The sequence below is a fragment of the Nerophis lumbriciformis genome, linkage group LG10, assembly GCF_033978685.3.
Source record: "Nerophis lumbriciformis linkage group LG10, RoL_Nlum_v2.1, whole genome shotgun sequence".
Taxonomy (NCBI): Eukaryota; Metazoa; Chordata; class Actinopteri; order Syngnathiformes; family Syngnathidae; genus Nerophis; species Nerophis lumbriciformis.
Genome location: NC_084557.2, coordinates 41,236,298 through 41,254,948, shown reverse-complemented (window position 1 = coordinate 41,254,948; position 18,651 = coordinate 41,236,298). Strand labels below are relative to the sequence as shown.

General features: G+C 39.8%; 1 protein-coding gene across 2 annotated transcripts in view; it reads right to left on the bottom strand.

Annotated features, from left to right (window-relative positions):
* nell2a (neural EGFL like 2a) overlaps positions 1-18,651 on the bottom strand; it is a 389,930-nt gene that overhangs the window by 113,477 nt on the left and 257,802 nt on the right. For both annotated transcript variants that reach the window (XM_061969587.2, XM_061969588.2), the window contains exons 14-15: positions 14,331-14,453; positions 1,527-1,622 (exon numbers count right to left, since the gene is read on the bottom strand). In XM_061969587.2, coding sequence (XP_061825571.2) covers positions 1,527-1,622; positions 14,331-14,453 — 219 coding nt within the window. The remainder of the gene's footprint in view (positions 1-1,526; positions 1,623-14,330; positions 14,454-18,651) is intronic.

The following is an 18,651-nucleotide window of genomic DNA, read 5'->3' as shown; positions in this document are numbered from 1 at the left end:
AGCGGCTAGGAGACCCCGAGAGTAACAAGCGGTTGCCTTGTTGCCTTTCCATTAAGAACAATAAATTAGTTTTTAGTATAAGTTTGCTGCTTTTAAGAAATGTAATGCCGAACGCATATCATTATGTCAAGATAATGGCACTAGCATTTACTTCATTTAAAGAATATTTTTCAAAATATTGAGCAAAAATATCTCTTTTTTTTTTTCTACCAAGAAAAGTGCACTTGTTATTAGAGATGTCCGATAATATCGGCCTGCCGATATTATCGACCGATAAATGCGTTAAAATGTAATATCAGAAATTATGGGTATCGTTTTTTTTATTATCGATATCGTTTTTTGTTTTTGTTTTTATTAAATCAACATAAAAAACACACACTTACAATTAGTGCACCAACCCAAAAAACCTCACTCCCCCATTCACACAAAAGGGTTGTTTCCGTCTGTTATTAATATTCTGATTCCTACTTTATATATCAATATATATCAATACAGTCTGCAAGGGATACAGTCCGTAAGCACACATGATTGTGCGTGCTGCTGGTCTACTAATAGTACTAACCTTTAACAGTTAATTTTACTCATTTTCATTAATTACTAGTTTCTATGTAACTGTTTTTATATTGTTTTACTTTCTTTTTTATTCAAGAAAATGTTTTTTATTTATTTATCTTATTTTATTGTATTATTTTTTTTTAAAGTACCTTATCTTCACCATACCTGGTTGTCCAAATTAGGCATAATAATGTGTTAATTCCATGACTGTATACATCGGTTGATATCGGTTACGGCAATTAAAGAGTTGGACAATATCGGAATATCGGCAAAAAGCCATTATCGGACATCCCTACTTGTTATTAGTGAGAATATACTTATTTTAAGGTATTTTTGGGTTCATTGAGGTTAGCTCATTTTACTTGTTTTGGAAAATTTTGACAAGCCACATTTTTTTGTTCTATTGGCAGATAATTTTGCTTAGTTCAAATAAAATACCCCTCATTTTTGTATTTTTATTTTTTTCTTGTTTTTGAAGTGTGTGAATGATCCTTTCGAGATCCAATTTTGACAGCAAATTTCTCACTTTAGAAGTATTTCTGAGGTGATGAAAACAGTTTTTGGTCAGTTGACGGCAGTGACCCCTCCAAAGACTTTGTACAATAAACTACTCAATTTCAGTGAGCTCAACATTGGCAATCAGCGCAGGAGTCTGGCCCGTTGCAACTTGGCCTATGTGCGGAACCTCCACGCTGATTAATGTGTGATGTAGAGTAATTCCCATACTGCTGCATGTGCAGTTCAAATCCTCCATCGTGGCAATAAAAGAGCTACAAGCCCATTACTCACTGAGGAGCGTACACACACACACACACACACACACACACAGGAACACACACACACACACACACACACACACACACACAGGCTTGCACTAAATCATGCCCAATAAGCACAGCGGAGCATGCATTTAATCATCAGGTGGATGCAGAGAGCAGATCGACATCCTAACATCATAACCTTTCACATACCTGTCTCACATCTCTTCCCAGTGAATCCTTGCGGGCAGGCGCAGTTGTTGGGCGACAGGCACGTCCCGCCGTTCTGGCACAAGCCGTCGCACATGGCTGAGTAACAAAATAACGAAGAAGAAGACGCATTACTCCAAAAGACGAATGAGCATTAATAAGTATGCAATTAGACCAGCAGCAGCGTAACGTGCGTATTTGCATAGAAAATAAGAGCTAATTCACTGACGTGATTCATTATGATGAATGCTTCTCACCAAGGTTAATGCAGAAAATGTTCATTATCCACGGTCGGGATGTTTGTTAATGAGTGTCCACAAGTTGACGGATGAAGTAGATAAACATACGTAAACAAACATTCAAACTTCATTTGCTGAGCTTCATCTTTTAAAATATGTATTTACAAACCCCCAAACCAGTGAAGTTGGCACAATACAATGATTTGCAAATCCTTTTCAGCCTATATTCAATTGAATAGACTGCAAAGACAAGATATTTAAAGGGGAACATTATCACCAGACCTATGTAAGCGTCAATATATACCTTGATGTTGCAGAAAAAAGACCATATATTTTTTTAACCGATTTCCGAACTCTAAATGGGTGAATTTTGGCGAATTATACGCCTTTCTATTTTTCGCTCTCGGAGCTTCCCGATGTGACGTCACAACGTGACGTCACAACGGGAAGCAATCCGCCAATTTCTCAAACACCGAGTCAAATCAGCTCTGTTATTTTCCGTTTTTTCGACTGTTTTCCGTATCTTGGAGACATCATGCCTCGTCGGTGTGTTGTCGGAGGGTGTAACAACACGAACAGGGACGGATTCAAGTTGCACCAGTGGCCCAAAGATGCGAAAGTGGCAAGAAATTGGACGTCTGTTCCGCGCACTTTACCGACGAAAGCTATGCTACGACAGAGATGGCAAGAATGTGTGGATATCCTGCGACACTCAAAGCAGATGCATTTCCAACGATAAAGTCAAAGAAATCTGCCGCCAGACCCCCATTGAATCTGCCGGAGTGTGTGAGCAATTCAGGGACAAAGGACCTCGGTAGCACGCCAAGCAATGGCCGCAGTTTGTTCCCGCAGACGAGCGAGCTAAACCCCCCTGGATGTCTTGGCTCACACCGTCCCTTATGCCACCGAAGATGATCAAGAGAAAAATATCGACCCTAGCTTCCCTGGCCTGCTGACATCAACTCCAAAACTGGACAGATCAGCTTTCAGGAAAAGAGAGCGGATGAGGGTATGTCTACAGAATATATTAATTGATGATAATTGGGCTGTCTGCACTCTCAAAGTGCATGTTGTTGCCAAATGTATTTCATATGCTGTAAACCTAGTTCATAGTTGTTAGTTTCCTTTAATGCCAAACAAACACATACCAATCGTTGGTTAGAAGGCGATCGCCGAATTCGTCCTCGCTGGCTGTCGTGTTGTTTTTGCCGGTTTCGCTTGCATACGGTTCAAACCGATATGGCTCAATAGCTTCAGTTTCTTCTTCAATTTTGTTTTCGCTACCTGCCTCCACACTACAACCATCCGTTTCAATACATTCGTAATCTGTTGAATCGCTTAAGCCGCTGAAATCCGAGTCTGAATCCGAGCTAATGTCGCTATAGCTTGCTGTTCTATGCGCCATGTTTGTTTGTGTTGGCATCACTATGTGACGTCACAGGAAAATGGACGGGTGTATATAATGATGGTTAAAATCAGGCACTTTGAAGCTTTTTTTTAGGGATATTGAGTGATGGGTAAAATCTTGAAAAAAACTTAGAAAAATAAAATAAGCCACTGGGAACTGATTTTTAATGGTTTTAACCCTTCTGAAATTGTGATAATGTTCCCCTTTAACGTGCAAACTGGTAAACTTTGGAATTTGATGCCTGCAACATGTTTCAAACAAGTCGGCACCAGTGGCAAAAAAGACTGAGAAAGTTGAGGAATGCTCATCAAACACTTATTTGGAACATCCCACAGGTGAACAGGCTGATTGGGAACAGGTGGGTGCCATGATTGGGTATAAAAGCAGCTTCCATGAAATGCTCAGTCATTCACTAACAAGGATGGGGCGAGGGTCACCACTTTGTGAACAAATGCGTGAGCAAATTGTTTAAAAACAACTTTTCTCGACCAGCCATTGCAAGGTATTTAGGGATTTCACCATCTACGGTCCATAGAATCATCAAAAGGTTCAGAGAATCTGGAGAAATCACTGCACGTAAGCGATGATATTACGGACCTTCGATCCCTCAGGTGGTTCTGCATCAAAAAGCGACATCAGTGTGTAAAGGATATCACCACATGGGTTCAGGGACACTTCAGAAAACCACTGTCAGTAACTACAGTTGGTCGCTACATCTGTAAGTGCAAGTTAAAACTCTACTATGCAAAGCAAAAGCCATTTATCAACAACACCCAGACACGCCGCCGGCTTCGCTGGGCCCGAGCTCATCTAAGATGGACTCATGCAAAGTGGAAAAGTCTTCTGTGGTCTGACGAGTCCACATTTCAAATTGTTTTTGGAAACTGTGGATGTCGTGTCCTCCGGACCAAAGAGGAAAATAAACATCCGGATTCTTATAGGCGCAAAGTTCAGTTTGAACATTAAATATCTTGTCTTTGCAGTCTATTCAATTGAATAAAAGTTGAAAAAGATTTGCAAATCATTGTATTCTGTTTTTATTTAAGAATTACACAACATGCCGACTTCACTAGTTTTGGGTTTTGTGTATGTTCACTCTCTGTCTACAACACAGGTGTCAAACTCAAGACCCGGGGGCCAGATGTAGCCCGCCACTTCATTTTCTTTGGCCCTCAAAAGCTTGGAAATAATATGTTTCAATAAAGTACTGTAACTTTTCTTACTAAATGCTTTCTTTCTTTCTCTTTTGGGAGAAGAAAAATATTTGTACTCCATGTAACTTGAATATTGTCTAATTATGCAAAAATATATTATCAAACATTCAAACCATTTTTTTTTTAAACTAAAAAATACTACTAATAATAATGATAATAATAATGATTTTAAAGCACGTTATCCATCAAATATACTGTGGTTTTTACAGCATTTTTCTCTAAAAAAACCCCAAAAAACAATACTTTTTTTTACTGTAATAAACTGTGGTGCCTTTTGGCATTTACAGTAATACACCGAAAAATCTGCAGTTGCTGATTTGCGGTGAAAAACAAACTGTTACTGTAAAATTGCAGTTTTTTTATTTACAGTAAAAAAAAACAACAGATGTACCGTATTTTCCGGACTGTAAGGCGTACTTAAAATCCTTTTTTCTTCTCAAAACTCGACAGTACCCCCTATAACTTGGTATGCCTAATGTATGGAATAAGTTTGGTTGAGCTTACCCACCTCGAAACTATTTTATTTGGTAAATGGTGTAATGATAAGTGTGACCAGTAGATGGCAGTCAAACATAAGAGATAAGTGCAGGCTGCACTATGATGGCAATATGACACAAGTTAACAACACCAATATTTTAAATGTTCCATTGAAAATATAGAACATTACACACAGCGCTCAAAAATCTATCAAAATGTTTTAGTACGACTTTGGTAAGCTATGAAGCCGCACCGCTTGATGGATTGTCGGCCCATTAAACATAGGAGTATTATTATGGTGTGTGTATAAGGTACACATATTATCTGGCGTTTTGTTTCGCCATATTATGCACAAGCAACTTTTCTAACCTTCTGGTACCTGCTGATCTGTATTTGGGATCTGTATAAGTCCTAAAAAATTGCGCGCTTCCGCACCGACGCCGTAGTCGATAAGCTTCTTCTTTTTCTCTATCTTCTTGTTATGTGACATTCATCCTCCACTGTTGCTATTTCTAATAAAAAGTAGTGTAAAGTTCTGACTTATATCTGTCAGTAAACTCGCCATCAAAGTGCTAAAACATACCGGTGTAGTGAGTTTACATTACCGTATTCACCCGAGTGAATAATGTAAACTTTAGTTATTAGAGTTCCGGTCGGACGGTTTTTCACAAGACACATTTCCTGTGTTGTTGTTTCCGGATGAGGAGATGCTGCTCCGTTATTGATTGAAGTAAAGTCTGAATGTCATTTAAACAGTTAGCTCCATCTTTTGACACTTCTTCCACTCCCGTCCTTGCACAGGGAGAAGACGGCTCGAAGATGGTCTGTAAAACATAATCTCTGCAACATTTTGAGCAAAGAACCACCATTACATGTTATGTAGACAACAAAGAAAAAAAATAAAAATAATATGACTCCTTTAATGCACCCTGTAATCCGGTGCGCCTAATATATGAAAAAAGATAAAAAAAAATAGACCATTCATCAGCAGTGCGCCTTTTAATCTGGTGCGCCCTATAGTCCGGAAAATACGGTACATTTTACAGCAAAATTCTGGCAACTGAGCTGCCTTTTTTTTTGTTATCATAAAAACAGCAGTACAGTTTTTCCATTACAGTAATATACACTACATTTTTAGGTGAAATTATTGCAACCTACCATATATTTTTTTACATTTTAGTTTAAAAAAAATCTACTAATAAATGCAGAAAAAAATGGTGTACTAATACAAACCCTGTTTCCATATGAGTTGGGAAATTGTGTTAGATATAAATATAAACGGAATACAATGATTTGCAAATCCTTTTTAACTCATATTCAATTGAATGCACTACAAAGACAATATATTTGATGTTCAAACTCATAAACTTTATTTTTTTTTTGCAAATAATAATTAACTTAGAATTTCATGGCTGCAACACGTGCCAAAGTAGTTGGGAAAGGGCATGTTCACCACTGTGTTACATCACCTTTTCTTTTAACAACACTCAATAAACGATTGGGAACTGAGGAAACTAATTGTTGAAGCTTTGAAAGTGGAATTCTTTCCCATTCTTGTTTTATGTAGAGCTTCAGTCGTTCAACAGTCCGGGGTCTCCGCTGTCGTATTTTACGCTTCATTATGCGCCACACATTTTCGATGGGAGACAGGTCTGGACTGCAGGCGGACCAGGAAAGTACCCGCACTCTTTTTTTACGAAGCCACGCTGTTGAAACACGTGCTGAATGTGGCTTGGCATTGTCTTGTCGAAATAAGCAGGGGCGTCCATGAAAAAGACGGCGCTTAGATGGCAGCATATGTTGTTCCAAAACCTGTATGTACCTTTCAGCATTAATGGTGCCTTCACAGATGTGTAAGTTACCCATGCCTTGGGCACTAATGCACCCCCATACCATCACAGATGCTGGCTTTTGAACTTTGCGTTGATAACAGTCTGGATGGTTCGCTTCCCCTTTGGTCCGGATGACACGATGTCGAATATTTCCAAAAACAATTTGAATTGTGGACTCGTCAGACCACAGAACACTTTTCCACTTTGCATGAGTCCATCTTAAATGATCTCAGGCCCAGAGAAGCCGGCGGCGTTTTTGGATGTTGTTGATAAATGGCTTTCGCTTTGCATAGTAGAGCTTTAACTTGCACTTACAGATGTAGCGACAAACTGTATTTAGTGACAATGGTTTTCTGAAGTGTTCCTGGGCCCATGTGGTGATATCCTTTAGAGATTGATGTCGGTTTTTGATACAGTGCCGTCTGAGGGATCGAAGGTCACGGTCATTCAATGTTGGTTTCTGGCCATGCCGCTTATGTGGAGTGATTTTTCCAGATTCTCTGAACCTTTTGATGATATTATGGACCGTAGATGTTGAAATCCCTAAACTTTTTGCAATTGCACTTTGAGAAACGTTGTTCTTAAACTGTTTGCGCAGATGTGGACAAATGGGTGTACCTCGCCCCATCCTTTCTTGTGAAAGACTGAGCATTTTTTGGGAAGCTGTTTTTATACCCAATCATGGCACCCTCCTGTTCCCAATTAGCCTGCACACCTGTGTGATGTTCCAAATAAGTGTTTGATGAGCATTCCTCAACTTTATCAGTATTTATTGCCACCTTTCCCAACTTCTTTGTCACGTGTTCCTGGCATCAAATTCTAAAGTTAATGATTATTTGCAACAACAAAAAAAAGTTTATCAGTTTGAACATCAAATATGGTGTCTTTGTAGCATATTCAACTGAATATGGGTTGAAAATGATTTGCAAATCATTGTATTCTGTTTATATTTACATCTAACACAATTTCCCAACTCATATGGAAACGGGGTTTGTAGTATTCACTGTTAGAAGCGGGCCGAACATAACTGCGATGTGGCCCTTAGTGAAAACGACTTTGACAGCTGTTGTCTACAACATGTAGAAAGAGATGAAAACATTCATATGGGTCTTACTATGTTTGCACACTGTGTCTGTGACATGCTTCAGTTAAAATACACCCAAACCCTCTCTATAAACAGCCCTGTCTCATGCAAACATGCAGATGAAGAAACACGATCAAAACCCTTCATTTGGTCTGAGTTTAAAAGTCATGCATATTTTCTCTCAATGCCAACAAGCTTTGCTGTGTGGAAATGATGCAGCTCCTCCATAAACATTCTACTCCTTTTCAGGAAGGAGGACGCATTCCAATAAAGTATGTATTTACAGCAGTAGCATGTCTCATATTATGCATCCCCTATTAAACACTTCCTAAGTGAGATGCTTCAATCCAATTACCCCATGCACACTTTAAAGCCCCTCTAAACAGCATTGTTCAGAGCAGCCTGTTTTATGGCTGATTGTCATGTCTCTTGCAAACATGCGGAAAGAAAACCAACAAAAAAACTCATTCGGGGTGAACTCCACAGTGCTGTGATTTGTTTTACTTCTCTCAAAGTCCAGGAAAATGGTGCTTCCTCCATAAACATTTTTGCCGTCAATTCTTCAGGAGTTGGCATAAATTCCATCGAAATGGACATATTTTGCAGTTTTTCCACAGTTCCTAGGTTTCTTAGCATATACCTGTATGTAACATGCTTCAGTCAAAATACCCCAAGCACACTTAAAACCTCTTCTAAACAGCCCTGTTCAGAGCAGCCTGTTTTAGCAGTGTTTGTCAAGTCTCTAGAAAACATGTAGAAATTAAACAAACCAAAAAACAAAAATTGGATAGATTTATGTTAATTCTCCTAAAGTCTAAGGGAATGGTGCAGCTCCTTTATAAACATATTTTTGTAGCATTTTTTAAGAGTTAGCATAAAATTCGACCAAATGGGAAATAGTATGCAGTATTTCCCCACAGTTCCTAGGTTTCTTAATAACATATATGACATTTGTCAGTCAAAATACCCCAAGCACACTTAAAACCTCTTCTAAACAGCCCTGTTCAGAACAGCCTGTTTTAGGGGTGGTTGTCATGTCTCTTGAAAACATGAAGAAATTAAACAAATAAAGTTATTTGGGGTGAACTCCCAGTTCTGTGATTTATTTTATTTCTCCCAAAGTTTAAGGGAATGGTGCAGCTCCTTTATAAACATATTTTTGTAGTAATTTATTTTAGGAATTCACATAAAATCACTAAAAATGATTACCGGGCGCGGCACCGCTGCTGCCCACTGCTCCCCTCACCTCCCAGGGGGTGAACAAGGGGATGGGTCAAATGCAGAGGACAAAATTTCACCACACCTAGTGTGTGTGCGACAATCATTGGTACTTTAACTTTAAATTCTACCAAATGGGAAATATAATGCCGTTTTTCTACAGTTCCTGCGTTTCTTAATAACATACATGACATGTGTCAGTCAAAATAACCCAAGCACACTTAAAACCTCTTCTAAACAGCCCTGTTCAGAGCAGCCTGTTTTAGGGGTGGTTGTCAAGTCTCTAAATTTTTTTTTAGAAATTAAACAAACAAAAAAACGAATTTGGGTTGATTTATGTTATTTCTTCCAAAGTCTAAGGCAGGGGTCGGCAACCCGCGGCTCCGGAGCCACATGCGGCTCTTTGATCACTCTGATGCGGCTCAGCAGCTTACTTGCTGAAGCCCCCAATTTTCCCGTGAGACTTCCGGATTTCAGTGCCTTTCACAGAAAACTCCCGGGATTATTATTCACCGATTTTCACCCTTACAGCTATAATAAGGGCGTGCCATGATGGTACAACATTTGGCGCCCTTTACAATCTGTATTAACAGCGTGCCAGCCCAACATTTGTTATACAATATACATCTCCTGCTTGCACACGTACGTGACAGCAAGGCATACTTAGTCAACAGCCACACAGGTTACACTGACGGTAATCATATAAAACAACTTTAACACTCTTACTAATAATGCGCCACACTTTGAACCAAAACCAAACAAGAATGACAAACACATTTCGGGAGAACATCTGCACAGTAACACAACATAAACACAACAGAACAAACACCCAGAATCCCATGCAGCCCTGACTCTTCCGGGCTACATTATACACCCCTGCTACCACCAAACCCCGCCCCCACCCCAACCCTGCTCCCTCACACATCACCCCCCCCCCCCCCCCCCCCCCCGCCTCTGTGCTCGGTTGAGGTGGGCGGGGTTTGGTAGCGGGTGGGGGGGGGGTGTATAATGTATCCCGGAAGAGTTAGGGCTGCATGGGATTCTGGGTATTTGTCCTGTTGTGTTTATGTTGTGTTACGGTGCAGATGTTCTCCCGAAATGTGTTTGTCATTCTTGTTTGGTGTGGGTTCAAAGTGTGGCGCATTATTAGTAAGAGTGTTAAAGGTTTTTTTTATACCGCCACCGTCATTGTGACCTGTGTGGTTGTTGACTAAGTATGCCTTGCTGTTACCTACGTGAGCAAGCGGAAGCCCCATACAACGCGTGGCTGATCAGGCACGCTGACTGTAGTGAGTGCTATATGCTGTACCATCACGGCACGCATGACGTTGACAAGCGCCATTCATTTAAAACCCGCGTGCCGCACCAGCTTTCAAATTCCACATAAAGGTGTGGGCAGCCCCTGGTTATACATAGCACAAAGCAAAAAAAAAACTTTGTATGCAGTGTTATTTAATTTAAAATTTCTAAAAAAATTTGCGGCTCCCATTGATTTCTATAATTTGTGAAACTGGTCAAAATGGCTCTTTGACTGGTAAAGGTTGCCTACCCCTGATCTAAGGGAATGGTGCAGCTCCTTTACAAACATATTTTTGGAGTATTTTTTTGGAGTTAGCCTAAAATTCCATCAAATGGAAAATATTATGCAGTTTTTCCCACAGATCCTAGGTTTCTTAATAAAATAAACAGTATGACACGGGTCAATCAAAATACCCCAAGCACACTTAAAACCTATTCTAAATAGTACAGTTCAGAGCAGCATGTTTTAGAGGTGGTTGTCAAGTCTCTCGAAAACATGTAGAAATTAAACAAACTATCTGTGTTGGCCCTGGGATGAGGTGGCGACTTGTCCTGGGTGTACCCCGCCTCCCGCCCGATTGTAGCTGAGATAGGCTCCAGCGCCCCCCGCGACCCCAAAGGGAATAAGCGGTAGAAAATGGATGGCTGGGAAAAAAAAACTAATTTGGGTTGATTTATGTTTATTCTCCCAAAGTCTAAGGGAATGGTGCAGCTCCTTTATAAACATATTTTTGTTGTATTTTTTTTAGAGTTAGCATAAAATTCCATCAAATGGGAAATATTATGCCGTATTTCCCCACAGTTCCTCGGTTTCTTAATAACATACATGACATTTGTCAGTCAAAATACCCCAAGCACACTTAAAACCTCTTCTAAACAGCCCTGTTCAGAGCAGCCTGTTTTAGGGGTGGTTGTCAAGTCTCTAGAAAACATGTAGAAATTAAACAAACAAAAAAAACTAATTTGGGGTGAACTCCACAGTGCTGTGATTTGTTTTATTTCTATCAAGGTCCAGGAAAATGGTGCAGCTCCTCCATAAACATTTTTGCCATCAATTCTTCAGGAGTTGGCATAAATTCCATCGAAATGGACATATTTTGCAGTTTTTCCACAGTTCCTAGGTTTCTTAACATATATCAGTCAAAATATCTCAAGCCCACTTAAAACCTCTTCTAAACAGCCATGTTCAGAGCAGCCTGTTTTAGGGGTGGTTATCATGTCTCTTGAAAAAATTTAGAAATTAAACAAACAAAATAATTAATTTGGGTTGATTTATGTTAATTCTCCCAAAGTCTAAGGGAATGATGCAGCTCCTTTATAACATATTTTTGTAGTATTTTTTTGGAGTTAACATAAAATTCCACCAAATGGGAAATATTCTGCAGTTTTTCCCACTTAGGGGTGGTTGTCAAGTCTCTTGAAAACATGTAGACAGAAAACAAATAAAATAATTTTGGGGTGAACTCACAGTGCTGTGATTTATTTTATTTCCCTCAAGGCAAGGTTTAAGGGAATGGTGCAGCTCCTTTATAAACATAAACAGTATTTTTTTTAGGAATTAGCATAAAATTCTACCAAATGGGAAATATCATGCAGTTTTTCTACAGTTCCTGCGTTTCTTAATAACATATATGACACGTGTCAGTCAAAATAACCCAAGCACACTTAAAACCTTTTCTAAACAGCCCTGTTCAGAGCAGCCTGTTTTAGGGGTGGTTGTAAAGTCTCTAGAAAACATGTAGGAATTAAACATAAACTAAAAAAACGAATTTGGGTTGATTTATGTTCATTCTCCCAAAGTCTAAGGGAATGGTGCCGCTCCTTTATAAACATATTTTTGTAGTATTTTTTTTGAGTTAGCATAAAATTCCACCAAATGGGAAATATTATGCCGTATTTCCCAACAGTTCGTAAGTTTCTTAATAACATATATGACATGTGTCAGTCAAAATAACCCAAGCACACTTAAAACCTCTTCTAAACAGCCCTGTTCAGAACAGCCTGTTTTAGGAGTGGTTATTTTGTCTCTTGAAAACATGTAGAAAGAAAACAAATAAAATAATTTTGGGGTGAACTCCACAGTGCTGTGATTTATTTTATTTCCCTCAAAGTTTAAGGGAATGGTGCAGCTCCTTTATAAACATATGTTTGTAGTATTTCTTTTTAGGAATTAGCATAAACTTCTACCAAATGGGAAATAGTATGGAGTTTTTCTACAGATCCTGCGTTTCCTAATAGCATATATGACATGTGTCAGTCAAAATAACACTTAAAACCCCCTCTAAACAGCCCTGTTCAGAGCAGCCTGCTTTTGGGCAGGGTTGCCATGTCTCTGGCAAATTTGCAGAACCAGCTCTTCTTCGCTATGTCCCCCAAGGTTTGAGGACAGGAAGGGCTTAATGAAATGAATCCACTTTGCTCTGATGTCCTCTGCGGCTGAGAGGTGATGTTACTATGTATGACCATCTGTGCATCTCAACAACGCGTGTGGAAATGAGCTTCAACATGTGTATGCCAGAAAATACACTACCATGGTGGATCATTCCGCCATCTGATAACATGTTTAGAAATAGGCAGCTAACATACAAATGACTTGGTTGTGTTCCAACAATTGATGGTCAGGCAGTGACTCCAGAGCCATAAATATGTGTATTCCAGCAAGGGTATGCTAGGTCAGTTTTTTCACAACATGTGCCCTTTTAAGGCCTACTGAAACCCACTACTACCGACCACGCAGTCTGATAGTTTATACATCAAAGATAAAATCTTAACATTGCAACACATGCCAATACGGCCGAGTTAGCTTACTAAAGTGCAATTTTAAATTTTGCGCGAAATATCCTGCTGAAAACGTCTCAGTATGATGACGCCTGCGCGTGACGTCACGGATTGTAGAGGACATTTTGGGACAGCATGGTGGCCAGCTATTAAGTCGTCTGTTTTCATCGCAAAATTCCACAGTATTCTGGACATCTGTGTTGGTGAATCTTTTGCAATTTGTTCAATGAACACTGGAGACAGCAAAGAAGAAAGCTGTAGGTGGGAAGCAGTGTATTGCGGCAGGTGTTGTGCCAGATAACGCACCCCCGCCGTAGAATGCACCCCCTGACTGTTGTGCCGGATAACACAGCCGGTGTTTCATTGTTTACATTCCCGAAAGATGACAGTCAAGCTTTACCATTGGCCTGTGGAGAACTGGGACAACAGAGACTCTTACCAGGAGGACTTTGAGTTGGATACGCAGACGCGGTACCGTGAGTACGCATGCAGCTGCGGCTTCCAAACATTTAATTGCTTGCCCGTACGTGCGTGTTGCTATGTGCATGTCACGTACGCAACTTTGGGGACTTTGGGGAAATATATGTGCTGTATGAACTTTGGGGAGGTGAACGGTACTTTGGGCTGTGGGATTGAGTGTGTTGTGCAGGTGTTTGAGTTGTATTGGCGGGTTATATGGGCGGGAGGGGGGAGGTGTTTGTTATGCGGGATTAATTTGTGGCATATTAAATATAAGCCTGGTTGTGTTGTGGCTAATAGAGTATCTATATGTCTTGTGTTTATTTACTGTTTTAGTCATTCCCAGCTGAATATCAGGTCCCACCCGCCTCTCACAGCATCTTCCCTATCTGAATCGCTCCCACTGCCCTCTAGTCCTTCACTCTCACTTTCCTCATCCACAAATCTTTCATCCTCGCTCAAATTAATGGGGAAATTGTCGCTTTCTCGGTCCGAATCACTCTCGCTGCTGGTGGCCATGATTGTAAACAATGTGCAGATGTGAGGAGCTCCACAACCTGTGACGTCACGCGCATATCGTCTGCTACTTCCGGTACAGGCAAGGCTTTTTTATCAGCGACCAAAAGTTGCGAACTTTATCGTCGATGTTCTCTACTAAATCCTTTCAGCAAAAATATGGCAATATCGCGAAATGATCAAGTATGACACATAGAATGGACCTGCTATCCCCGTTTAAATAAGAAAATCACATTTCAGTAGGCCTTTAAGAGATAACATGGTATGGCATCGTGTGTCTTACCTTTGCACACGGTTCCATTGCCGGTGTAGCCCGGCTTGCAAGAGCAGCTGTGTCCTCCGACCATGTTGAAGCACAAGGCATTCTCGTCGCAGTCATGAAGTCCGCTCAGGCACTCGTCGTGCTCTAGGGTGCATGGAAAAGATTTGTGTTTGTTTTCCCTCTGACAAACCAATGCATTTATCCAGTCTTGTAATAAGAAGGTATTAATAACAAATAGTTAAATGGAGGATGAGTTATTTCAGATGTTGCATTTTAGCTTGTTGTTTGGACCTGACAGGGTAATAAATCAGGCGTCGCTAACATATGTAAATGAAGTCATTATATGAAAATGGTTCAATGAAGACATCTGTTTTGTTGCTGTTCTTTTTCATCTCCTAAATGAGCCACTGGCTTCTAAATAATGGTATTTACCGGTGCAGTGCACATTTGCACAAGTCTACTGGTGTTTTTTTTCTGTGATAGCACAAATGATCCCTGTGTAAAAAGCACATATACAGTAAATGGCAAAAGCAAAAACACATTTCAGCAGACATTTTATTGATCTTCTCAAGGGATAATATATGGAATTTGGGTATAATTTGAAGGAGTCTGTGAACAGAGCATCTATACTGCAATACAAGCCATGAAATGGATATAAAAATGACACCCAAAAAGCATTTAGACGTGACAATACACTAATCTCTCGTTCATCGACTGATAATGGTAGATCCATTTACGGGAAGTAGGTATATCTAATTCAATTCCCCAGATATAACATGCACTAAAAAGTCAGGGAAAAATATAATTGTACAAAATCCTAAACCAGTGAAGTTGGCACATTGTGTAATTCGTAAATAAAAACAGAATACAATGATTTGCAAATCCTGTTCAACTTGTATTCAATTGAATAGACTGCAAAGACAAGATATTTCATGTTCTAACTGAGAAACTAAAATGTTTTTTGCAAATAATCATAAACTTAGAATTGGCAAAAAAGTTGGCACAGGGGCATTTTTACCACTGTGTTACATGGCCTTTCCTTTTAACAACACTCAGTAAACATTTGGGTACTGAGGAGACCAATTTATTAAGCTTTTCAGGTGGAATTATTTCCCATTCTTGCTTAAGTTGTTCAACAGTATATACCACAACAGAGATCCCGTTGTGGTATTTTAGGCTTCATAATGCGCCACACATTTTCAATGGGAGACAGGTCTGGACTACAGGTAGGCCAATCTAGTACCCGCACTCTTTTACTATGAAGCCACGCTGTTGTAACACATGGCTTGGCATTGTCTTGCTGAAATAAGCAGGGGCGTCCATGATAACGTTGCTTGGATGGCGACATATGTTGCTCCAAAACCTGTATGTACCTTTCAGCATTAATGGCACCTTCACAGATGTGTAAGTTACCCATTCCTTGGGCACTAATACACCCCCATACCATCACAGATGCTGGCTTTTGAACTTTGCGCCTATAACAATCCGGATGGTTCTTTTCCTCTTTGTTCCAGAGGACACGACATCCGCAGTTTCCAAAAACAACTTGAAACGTGAAATCGTCAGACCACAGAACACTTTTCCACTTTGCATCAGTCCATCTTAGATGAGCTTGGGCCCAGCGAAGCCAGCGGCGTTTCTGGGTGTTGTTGATAAATGCCTTTGGCTTTGCATAGTACAGTTTTAACTTGCACTTACAGATGTAGCGACCAACTGTAGTTACTGACAGTGTTTTTCTGAAGTGTTCCTGAGTGTTCGCTTTTTGATGCAGTACCGCCTGAGGGATCGAAGGTCCTAAATATCATCGCTTAAGTGCAGTGATTTCTCCAGATTCTCTGAACCTTAGATGATAGATGGCGAAATCCCTAAATTAAACTGTTGGACAATTTTCTCACGCATTTGTTCACAAAGTGGTGACCCTCGCCCCATCCTTTTTTGTGAATGACTGAGCATTTCATGGAAGCTGCTTTTATACCCAATCATGGCACCCACCTGTTCCCAATTAGCTTGTTCACCTGTGGGATGTTCCAAATAAGTGTTTGATGAGCATTGCTCAACTTTCTCAGTCTTTTTTGCCACTTGTGCCACCTTTTCTTTAAAAACATGTTGCAGGCATCAAATTCCAGATGAGCTAATATTTGCAAAAAATAACAACGTTTTCCAGTTCGAACGTTAAGTATCTTGTCTTTGCAGTCTATTCAATTGAATATAAGTTGAAAAGGATTTGCAAGTCATTGTATTCTGTTTTTATTTACCATTTACACAACGTGACAACTTCACTGGTTTTGAGTTTTGTATTTATTTAGTTTTTCTCGATCAGCATGAGAAGTGACTCCACTTGTTTTGGTGTGGTTGCTAACAACAATGTTGGCAATCCTGGGGGATGTGAGTGAGCACCCTTTGTGAAAAAAGAGGAAAATTGAGGAAAAAAAAGAGAAACATTTCTATCAGCACCAAGTGCTGCCACGCAAATCCTAAAAGAACATTTTGAAAATCAAGACTACATTTCTTGCAATTGGCTGCATTCCTACACTATATTTTGCCTTTAGATTTATTCTCATCTACCAACCTCTTTATGACACTTATATGTCCCATGTAATGTACCACAGACTTTTTGTTTTTTTTAGTAGATCATGTACTAACTTTATTATTAGAGGTGGAGTAAATAATACATTTTTAGAAGGATCGCAATTCGGACATGAACGATTGTAAAATCGACTAGTAAATGTCAATAATAATTAATTTATTGTAAATAATGTAATGCAGACAGTTCTACAATGTGTCTGACTACAGCGAGCCACCTCACCGAGAGATCTGACTAGCTCCTTCAGTTTAGGGCACTTATGTTCCAATTTTACACACATTTTCATTAATTTAATAAATGTGTGAATTAATTCAACTGTTTGTTATTACAAATTAAAAAAATTTTCAAGTTACAAGTAGAGATGTCCGATAATATCGGACTGCCGATATTGTCGGGCGATAAATGCTTTAAAATGTAATATCGGAAATTATTGGTATCTGTTTCAAAATTATCGGTATCGGTTTCAAAAAGTAAAAATTATGACTTTTTGAAACGCCGCTGTGTACACGGACGTAGGGAGAAGTACAGAGCGCCAATAAACCTTAAAGGCAATGCCTTTGCGTGCTGGCCTAATCACATAATATCTACGGCTTTTCACACACACAAGTGAATGCAAAGCATACTTGGTCAACAGCCATACAGGCCACACCGATGGTGGCCGTATAAACAACTTTAACACTGTTACAAATATGCGCCACACTGTGAACCCACACCAAACAAGAATGACAAACACTATTCGGGAGAACATCTGCACCGTAACACAACATAAACACAACAGAACAAATACCCAGAACCCCTTGCAGCACTAACTCTTCCGGGACGCTACAATATACACCCCCCGCTACCCCCCCCCCCCCCCCAACCCCGCCCACCCCGAGAGCATGTCCCAAATTCCAAGCTGCTGTTTTGAGGCATGTTAAACAAAATAATGCACTTTGTGACTTCAATAATAAATATGGCAGTGCCATGTTGGCATTTTTTTCAATAACTTGAGTTGATTCATTTTGCAAAACCTTGTTACATTGTTTAATGCATCCAGCGGGGCATCACAACAAAATTAGGCATAATAATGTGTTAATTCCACGACTGTATATATCGGTATCGGTTGATATAGGAATTGGTAATTAAGAGTTGGACAATATTGAAATATCGGATATCGGCAAAAAACCCTTATCGGACATCTCTAGTTAACTCTACTGTATTTTGGCACGGACCTGGGTACCAAACCACAAGTATAAACGCAGCTTTAGTGAAAGATAAGCTATTGCTGGTTAAAATATGGGGGGCCGATGGACCCTCCCTATACAACTTGTTTAGTTGTCGCCCGCAGAGATTTTAACATGTTCCTCCATAAATATTTTAACTATTATGGAGTTTCACACTTGATAGAGAGCACTTCTCAACAGAAAGGGAACATCATTTATAAAGGTGCCCTCCAGCAAGGCTGTAAAAGACACACGTTTTAGCGGAAAAAAGCTGCAACGTACAGCAATTTGTCTGCAGGCTGCTGGGTTTGAACACGTAAAAACCGAGGTGAAATAACAATGTTTGACCATAAAGCCAAAAGACACGTGTCGTTTAAAAATTCCATTACACTGCCAGAAGAGCCAACTTTGAATAAAGAAAGTCCATTTTCAGTCTGTTTGCTACAGTTGAAGCAATTCTGCAGCTCTTTGAACGAGAGAGAAACAATCTGCGCCCACTTAATGAATCCTTACCCTCAGAGGCCCGGATCGTGTTTGCTTACAAGGTAGGATG